The 9,569-nt window shown below is 46.0% G+C and overlaps 1 protein-coding gene across 3 annotated transcripts in view; it reads right to left on the bottom strand.

Annotated features, from left to right (window-relative positions):
* Positions 1–1,710: 1,710 nt before the first annotated feature.
* The window catches only part of CDKAL1 (CDK5 regulatory subunit associated protein 1 like 1), a 633,148-nt gene continuing 625,289 nt past the window's right edge, over positions 1,711–9,569 (bottom strand). For all 3 annotated transcript variants that reach the window (XM_044259756.1, XM_044259746.1, XM_044259765.1), the window contains one exon: positions 1,711–5,000. In XM_044259756.1, coding sequence (XP_044115691.1) covers positions 4,812–5,000 — 189 coding nt within the window. In that variant the 3' untranslated portion in view covers positions 1,711–4,811. The remainder of the gene's footprint in view (positions 5,001–9,569) is intronic.

Here is a 9,569-nt window from a genome sequence, read left to right as displayed (position 1 = left end):
ATATCTATTTGAAAATCTCCAGGTCTCTTTAAAAACAACATGTTTTATTCCTCTTTATGTGAACTGTGGGTAAAAACAGGAGTTAGAAGTTTGGAACTTGGAATCAGACAGCCTGGAATAACATCTGCAGATACTAGATTAAGTAGGCATATTAAAAGCAGATTAGATAAACCGAAGAGTTAAAATTTTTAGTTCTTTAGGCTCTTCTGAATTTCAAGTTTTCTCTTACCTTAATCCAAGGTTGGGTTTTAAAAATATATTTAGATATGAAATACATAAATATGTATATTAACATAAATAGATTTTTTTTTTCTGGGCACTTGCCTCATTAGTATCTGTAAGTATATTCCAATGTCCATTAACTAGGAAGACCGTGAGAGATTGAATGAAACTCTTTGCTTCAAACTCTACACATTTGGGATATTTTGGCTACAGAACCCCAAGAAACAGTGCTAGTAGGAAATAATTGACAGAAAACTAATGAAAAATAATAGTGTCTGCATTTCCTTTTACCCCCAAGGCAGGGTGGGGGAGGGCATGACTGCTAGGTCTCCCATTAATCTGCTTGCTCTTTTCATCTTTGGCCAAGGAAAATCTCCTTCTTGATCTTAGACCGGCCACCCAAATCTGTGCCCCACACCATTCATTAATTTGATCTCCTCAAATACAGCTGCAATCCATTTTCTTTGAATTTTTCTTCCTTTGCTGCATTTGTTAGAATTAGACTCTAAGTCCCTTGGGGCAGGACTCTTTTTATTCCATATAATTCTTTTGGGTGGTCGTGTGTTAATATCAGAATTTAAAACCACCTAACCTTATTTATAAAATTGGTTTTCATGTTTAAATGGCTAAAGTAAATCATGAAAGGGGAAAAAATTACGGTTGCCAAGGACATAATACTTGATATATGTGATCTCATTTCATCTTTCAGTGACCCTGCAGTAGAACTGTCTCTCTATTTTACAGATGAAGCTCAGAAAGTGGCCTGGTTGCAACTTAAACCAAACTTTTGCTGATGTCAAAAAACCTCATGCTCTTTCCCTAAACAATCCGCCTCCAATCTGTACTGAGGTCTGAGGAAAACTACTGAGGTCTGAATCCAGTTGGTTCAGATCCTTGACTCCTTGATGGTTCCTTAACTCAAATTTTACAGTTTCTTTATTTAATTGTTTTAAAGATTTATTTGAGAGAGAGAGCACACATGCTCATGAGCGAGTGGGAAGACCAAGGTGCAGAGAGAGAAGGAAAGAGAGAATCCCAAGCAGACTCCCCAGTAAGCACGGAGACCCACATGGAGCTCCACCCCTGGACCCTGAGATCATGAACTGAGCTGAAACCAAGAGCTGGACTCTCAACTGACCGAGCTACCCAGGCACCCTAAATTTGACAGTTTCAACACCATAAATTCTAGCTCGGTGGTTAGGCAGGTGCAAATTTATTAAACATGTGCTATTAATAAATTAAAAAACGAAAGAAAAATATTTTGAGAAATAATTAGGACCTCAGCTTAAATATAAATTTGGCATGGGTCCTCTAAATAGGTCACACCACAGAACTGAGGTTCTCAAGCTTTTTGATTCATGCCACACCTAGGCCAACTGAAAAAGCTAACCATCCTGTTTACTAAGTAGCAAGGCACTAACAACTTAATAAATACTTGTGTCTTAAATACCTTACAAAAATTTGTGTGAAAAAAGTAATACGATTAAATTGAAATAAATATATTTTTGTTTTATTCTAAAATTATCATCATTATGTATTAATGGAACATGTGCATCTGTTGGGCACTGCACAACTTCTCAAACCATGATTATAAGATTGTCTTCAGTACCTGTTCCACATTTTCACCTGATACTTGCTTTTCTGTCACAGCAAGTGCCAAAAATCCAGTCTTAGACACAGCATCATGGAGAAGTGTGCATTCCAACGTTGAAATCCAACCATTTTGAGCGATGACTTTGCACAGTATCTGACAGATGTCACTGTTTCCCTCAGACGTTTAAAATATCCTGGAGTGCCTCAGGGCCCAGGCAAATCTTAAGAATATCTTTCCCCCCTCTTTCTTTTTCTCTTCTTTCTTTCTCTCTTTTCCTCCCTTCCCTCCCTCTTGCCCTTCCTTTACTTTCTTCTATGTTTGCTATGGTGATAAAACTCGAGTTCATTTGTAACTCCAATTCTCTCCCCGTACTGAAATCTTCAACCTGGACTGAAGTCAACAGGAAAGCATATGTTTTGACTGAAAGACATATGGAAATCTGATGTTTAGACACATTTTTCTAGCAACAAAGCAAAGTTTTCACAAAAGAATTTTTTTCCGTTATCCAACTATCTCCCACTGGATGAACCAGGGAAGACAGAAAGAAAGAGGGAGAGGGAGGGAAGGAGAGGGAGAGAAAAAAAAAACTTGATTAATAAACCTTCTTTATTTAAAAATGTGATGTACGAGGTGGGGCCTTTGAGAGGTGACTAGGTCAGGAGGGTGGGGCCTTCAGCAATGCAATCAGTGCCCTCACGAGACAAGGACACTGTCCTTCTGCCGCGTGAGATGCATAAGCAGATGGCTGTCTGTGGAACAGGAGGTGAGTCCTCACAAGATACTAAATCTGCCGGCGCCTTGACCTTGGCCTGTCTAGTGTCCAGAATTATGAGAAACACATTTCTGTGAGTTATAAGTCACCCGGCCAACGGTGTTGTTATAGCAGCTGGAATGAACCAAGACGGGTCTCTTCATAGCTTCCTTTTCAGCAGGAAGAGTCACTATTTCAAAAAAAAAAAAAAAAGGAAAAAAAAAGATTTGGGCACTAAGGGAAAATCTGAGGCACATGAGCGTTGCGTTCACAAAAGGCCAGTCAACCGTTCTGTCATGGCTGACTCTGAACGCATCAGGATGGTCTACGCCATTCTAGGCTGACAGCAGCTTCACACAAAAGAAGTTCCTTTCTTGTTTTATCCACTTGCAGCACGTGCTGGTGCGGGGCTCTGCTCCTCGCACTCCCTCGGAGGACTCAGGCTGAGGACAGGTTCGTCCTGATGTGGCGGGAAGAGCATATGGCGACTGTACCCCGGCTCTTTCAACATCTGCCTCAAAGATCTGACCCTTCCACTCCCCTTGCATTGGCCGACACAGGTCACGAGGCCAGGCCCAACTCCAAGGGGGTGGGAGGCGTGCGGGAGCACCGTGGGCAGGAAGGAGAGGAGGTAGAAGGGGGACAGCCTTCCTGATGACCACTCTTGCTCGGAAGGCTCCCAGGATCACCCTGTCCACGAGAGAACTGCGCCGTCAGCAACAAGCACACCCTTCCCCCTTCTCTCCCTCCTGCAGGAGGTCATGGGAAAAGGCAAGCGGGATGTGTAGACCCTAGACCCCGTCTAGCCAACTCTCACCAGGATGGCAAACGTTGCACATGACCCGGTCCCTATTGTGGGGCTTTTGTATTTTCTGAACCTCTGAGCAAAATGAAGCTGCAGCCCAACTTGGGGTCAGAAACAGGAAAGGTGGCAGGGGGTGACCCCGTATGGCAGAAACAATCCTTGAGAACCCCCATCACAGTGGGGGATGGGCAGTGGGGCTGCTGGATGGCTGGGCGTGCCCTTTGTCCACAGGAAGGACAGCTCAGGGGAGCAGAGTAGAGGCAAGAACAACTTAAAGGGCAGGAGGGGATAAAACAGGGGAGAGGTGAGAGAGAGAGTGGGGAAAGGGTGAGATGGGGAGCATGAACACCCTTTTCGTCTCTGGTCAGTTAGGGGCACAGAGCTCTTCTTACGTCCCACACAGTGTGACTCAGAAGTGTCCCAAATGCATGTTCCCCTGGGGGGCTCTGGGACGGGCCCGGGTAGGTCTTCTGCATTGGAAATGTGAGTTCCTCTTAGAAGCACACATGTACTAACACTAGCTTTGTTTTGCTTGTTTGTTTTGTTAGCTCACCAACCAATGACATAAATTATAATTTGGATTCCTTAAAAGACACCTAAAAGGAGGAGCTAAACAGGGGTGTGGGTTTAAAGATGAAATGTCCTACGGGAACCAGAGGGCACCTGATTTCCCTGGGCCGATACGATCCAGATAACATTTAAATTCTGGTGTTCATAGGATTGCTTAGTACATCGAGTCCTTTTATTGTGAAATAAATCACTGTATTTGGGAAAAGCCAGTGATGTCAGGTAGAGAGAATCATTTGATGTCATCGATCAGAACCATCAGAGAAGGGGCACAGCTGCTTTGAGACAAATCCAGTTTTTGGAAGTTCGTGGCTGCCAGAGAAGTGGGCGATTCCCCACACTTCTCAAAATGTCACCGAGAGTCCTTGACTTGGTGACTCTCCCTGTGCATTCCGAGAGAAGTCTTGTTCCAAACACAGGTTTCCCTATAAACTTTCCAGGACCACATCTACTGTTTGTAGCATCAGGACTCCACACAAAGCATCCAGAGAAAGAAACATTTTTAAATGTTTATTGAAGACTCAAAATTCTTCCCACGTCAGGAAAAGATGACCAGATCCACTGCTCAATTAAGCTCTGACTTGAAGACTGGAGGCTTGAAGAAAAATGCAACCGTTTCCTGCTGCAGATAAACCGAAAGGGGCTTCATGCGAAAGATATGCCGCGGTAACAGTTAGTAGGTGTCATGTCAAATAACGGATGGGCCAACGGGACAGGCGACAGGGTAAGCCTCATAAAAAGTATGGCTGACTCGGGGGCAGAGACCAGCGTAAACTCCAGCTCCTGGAGGACAGATGCCGTTGCTTTTCTGTTCGGTATGGATTTTAATTAGAAATGTAGTCTTCCTCACAAATGATTCCATTAGTTGTACTTTAATTATAGACTTTGACCAAAAGAGCCAGAAGGAGGGCCAACAGAGCCAAGCCTACAGACACCCCCGACGCACAGTCTCCACGGAGCTTTTGCAAGCGGAGCGCCATTCTGGAACTCGCGGGGTCCCGCCGAACCGTGGAAGTGTGGGGCACCGAGCTGAGGTCAGTCCCAAGCCTTTTTCTGAAGTCCTATGAAGATGGAAACAGAGGGGAAAACGTGATTGTGAGATACAGAACAGGTCGACTGTGACTCTCAGTCAAGAATGAGTCTCTCAAGGAAGCTTTTTTGTCTTTACTGAGATGTAACTGACATAGAACACTGTGACTAGTTCAGGGGGCAGCAGAAGGATCCCGTGTTTTATGGACTCCCAAATGACCCCCACAGTAGGGCTGCTTATAATGCCCAGAGCCACACATAGTCACAATCTTTTTTCTTTTGATGAGAACGTTTAGGATCTCCTCTGGGCAACTTTCAAATATGCAACATAGTAATTATAGTCACCGCCCTGTGCTTGATACCCCCAGAGCTTACTCAGTGCTGTAACTAGAAGTTTCCACTTTTTGACCCTCTTCACCCACCTCGTCCACCCTCTCCACACCCCCAACTCTGGCAACCACCAATCTCTTCTCCAGATCTATGAGTTCCACTTTTTTTTTTTTTTAAGATTTCACATATAATTGAGCCCATATGGCATTTGTCCTCAGACTTAATTCACTTAGCATAATTTCCTAAAGGTCCATCCACGCAGTTGCAAATTTGGTAAGATGTCTCTTTTTCATGGCTGAGTAAGACTCACGTATACAGACACATGCACACACACACACACACAGGATATATATATCCCACATCTTCTTTGGATAAAGAGAACGGACACTTAGGCTGTTTCCGTATTTTGGTTACCGTGAATCATGCTACGGCGAACACAGGGGTGAGTGTTTTCCCTTTCTTCAGATAAATATACAGAACAGGAACTGCTGGATCATACGGTATTTCTGTTTTTCATTTTCTGAGAGGCCACCGTACTGTTTTCCACAGCGGCTGCACCCATTTACATTCTCTCGCAACACGGCCCTTTCCTCCACATCTTTGCCAGCACTTGTCATTTCTTGCCTTTTTGATAACAGCCATTCGGACAGGCGGGAGGTGATAGCTCAGGGTGGTTGTGATTTGTGTTTCCCTGATGATGAGAGACATTTAGCATGTTCCGTGTACCTGCTGGCCAACTGGATGTCTTCTTTGAGGAAGTATCTACTCACATCCTCTGCCCTTTCTTTTACCAGATTGTTTTTTCGCTAGTGGGTTATAGGGGTTCTCTATATATTTTGGATATTATCAGGTATCAGATATATGATTTGTAAATATTTTCTCCATTCAGGTAGTCTGCTTGTTTTGTTGATGGTTTTCTTTGCCGTGTAGAAGCTTTTTGGCCTGATGTAAGAAGAAGCGATTGCTTAGTAACTTCTCCAACACAGACACATTCAAAAACCCACCGTGGGTCAGGTAGCCCCAAGTTAGGTATGAATAAATCACATTTCTTTGCCTTGAAGTATCAGGCCAAGTTCCTGATTTTCCAGATAATACACAAAATATATATGAGAGGAAGAGAGAGAGAGAGAGTTAGTTTAAGGTGAAGCATAACATTTTTTTTCTAAATTTTATTTATTTATTTGACAGAGACTACAAGTAGGCAGAGAGTCAGGCAGAGAGAGGAGGAAGCAGGCTCCTCGCTGAGCAGAGAGCCTGATGCAGTGCTCGATCCCAGGACCCTGGGATCATGACCTGAGCCGAAGGCAGAGGCTTTAACCCACTGAGCCACCCAGGCACCCCAGGAGAAGCATGACACTTATGTACAGTGGAATCATATAAAAAATGGACCTTTGGGAGATGGAACCATATCTACTCAGCAAAGTAAGAGAATGACAGAGGAGAACTGTGGAAGCTGTTTTATTCTGCAAACATATCCCTCCGGGTGGAGAGTCCCAAGATGCCCCAAACATGAAGAGGGAGCTGAAGGGTGTGGGTGGCCAGAGGGACAGGCCCACCGCACCAATTTTCTGGTAGTCTGTGTTCCCTGATGCTTTCTACTGGGGGGTGTGCAGAGGAGTGGGGAGGGGGCACGTGGCTGCTCTCAAGATGGTTCTAGCTTTTGGAAGCATAACTTTAATTCTATTATATAAGATCTCCGTCTTATTACAGGCTTTAGAATCGCTGCCTCCCCTGCTGAGACCGGAAACACCACTCTGAGAGATGGATATGGAAGTGGGCAGGAGGGTGTGGATGCGAGGAACAGTTTGGGGGGACGAGGGGGCGACCCAGAGGCAGGACAGCATAAAGGCATGTCTGCGGAAGAACAAGAAACCCACAGCAGCACAAAACGTGTTTCAATAACCTTTTTATTTTGCGTGTTCTTTCTTCCAAGCTCCCTAAGACCCTCTTGTTGATGCCTGCGTCCTCTGGGTGGGAGTTGCAGCGCACCGCACACAGTAGATGCAGGGAAACCATACCTTCCAGAAGGAAACGGTGGCCTGAAGGCACAGGGTGCACCAAAGGGAGGGAAGAGACCGGGAGTAGAGGGTCCAGTGGTGAGCTGCGGGAGGTGATGAGCATCTATGTCAGGATGGTGGCAGGTGTCCCCCCTGGAGAAGGAGGGACCACGGACTTTTGATGGAGAACCCACAGGACCTGAGTTCAGATGAGTGAGTAACGAGAGGTATAGAGAATAAGAAGGGGGAAATGAAAATAACTTTCAGATTCCAGTTTCTACTGGTTAATGATTCCATGTGAGAGACAAAGGATTCTTGCTTTGATGCTAGGAGACTCGTTGCAAAGTCAAAACCAAAGAACAAAAAACAAACTGCTAACCACCGACTAAATCTGCCAACCCGGTGCCGGTCAAATTAGGGCTCACTTCTGCGCTCCACAGGTACCTGAACCGACCCCCTGCTCACGTCCAGTGCGGAACAGATGAACTTCCTTCCCTGCGGGGGCGGGACGGTCACCAGAGCTCACAGGTCCTTCCAAAGCTGCCCCCGCCTCAGGGGACCGTTCTGGCATGAATCTGGCTTTCTGTGTGATACTCTGGAGCTAAGAATATGCCGACAAACTTAGTTTGCCTAAAAGTAGTCTCAGTATCTCAAGGACAGCCCTCATCTGGACCCGGCAGCCAGCCTCGGGAGAGAACGCAGTTCTTTGCTGCAATGACATCAGGGATGAGAGTTCTTCAAAGCAGGGAGGCTCTCTGCCTACTTCACCCCCAGGCTTGGCCCTGCAGCTGCGGGGATGGAGCGGGGACACAGCGGGGACTCGGGAAGTGTTTAAATGTGACCAAGTGAGTGAATGGGAGCGCACATTCCCGAGGACAGGACCCACAGATGATTAAAAAACGTGCCTCTCCGTGTCCCTCGTGACCTGTGTGTCCTGTGATGGGCACAGGGAACGAGTCTACAGGAATCCTAAGGTGTTGCCCCTAGAGATTAAAGCTTCTTAAATTTGGATTTACGAGACCATCCTTGAGAGGCTAATTCGTGTCTCATCAGCCCAAGTGTGAGATTTTTGAGACCAACCCGGCTTTGAAAAGCCAGTGAAGAATACAGACTGTACCTCTAAAAATGTGGGGGTGCCTGTGCTCATATGCACTCAGCCCCACTCACACCCCCACTTCAAGAGAGCTCAGCTAAGGGTCCAGCCAGACAGCATGGGGACTAAGGTTTTCTGTTCAGGAAAAAGTACGAATACAAAATTAAGTACAGGGTGTGGAAGGGGCCCCTCCCAGAGTGAGCCCCTGAAATGCAGTCTCTCCTGGCTTCTGGAAGAATCCTCCTCTGTTCTGCCCATCTGTCTGCATGCTGGACCCTGGTTCTACACCCGCCATTTCAAACTGTCCCTTGGTGATTGCTGGCACCCAGCCAGGGGTCAGGCGGCCCTGGGCAGGAGGAGGCCACGTCTTAAAGCACTGAGCATCTGTGTTTATAGAACCTTCTGCTTCCCAAAGCTGCCTCATAGCTAATGTGTTTGTGCTCTCCAACTTGACTTTCGATGACTGTTCCACAAAATTTCTGCTCCTTCTTCTAACTCATCTATCATAAAATTTTCTCCAAATATGAAAGTTACCCAGTGAATTACCAGAGTGGATGGCCTGCAGATGTGTTCTTCCCTGGGCATTTCCTTATCCCCTTCCATACCCTGCCCACTACTCAATCCCAGCAAACAGCTAGTATGTCTGAATGTAGGGAACCCTCCCATCCCCAGGGGTCACACCTGCAGCACAGAATCTCAGAGACAGCAGCGGGCAGCCGAGCCTACCTGCCCTGCCGCTCTCCCGAAGATCAAGGTGGGCACCTGACAACGCGGCAGGAGAGGGACAATGCGGTCTATCTCTACCACACTCTGCTTCTTTTACAAGGTCACCTTTTACCGATCTAAAATCTTGATTAAAAGAATTTGATGATACATTTTTAAATATAAGATTGAGAAAAAGACTTCTCAGCTGGCAGTGGTCAGCAGGGAGCTAGCTTTGTACATTTCAATTGTCACCAGCACTGTGATAACTGAAGGAAAAGTAACTTAAAAATTTAGGAGGGGCGCCTGGGTGGCTCAGTAGGTTAAGCATCTGCCTTTGGCTCAGGTCATGATCCCAGGGTCCTGGGATGGAGCCCCGCATTGAACTCCCTGCTCAGCGGGAAACCTGCTTCTCCCTCTCCCTCTTCCTGCTACTTCCCCTGCTTGTACTCTTTCTTCCTCTGACAAATAAATAAAAT

The sequence above is a fragment of the Neovison vison genome, chromosome 1 (assembly GCF_020171115.1).
Source record: "Neovison vison isolate M4711 chromosome 1, ASM_NN_V1, whole genome shotgun sequence".
Taxonomy (NCBI): Eukaryota; Metazoa; Chordata; class Mammalia; order Carnivora; family Mustelidae; genus Neogale; species Neogale vison.
The sequence above is the reverse complement of the archived record's forward strand: the minus strand, read 5'-3'. Positions and strand labels throughout refer to the sequence as shown.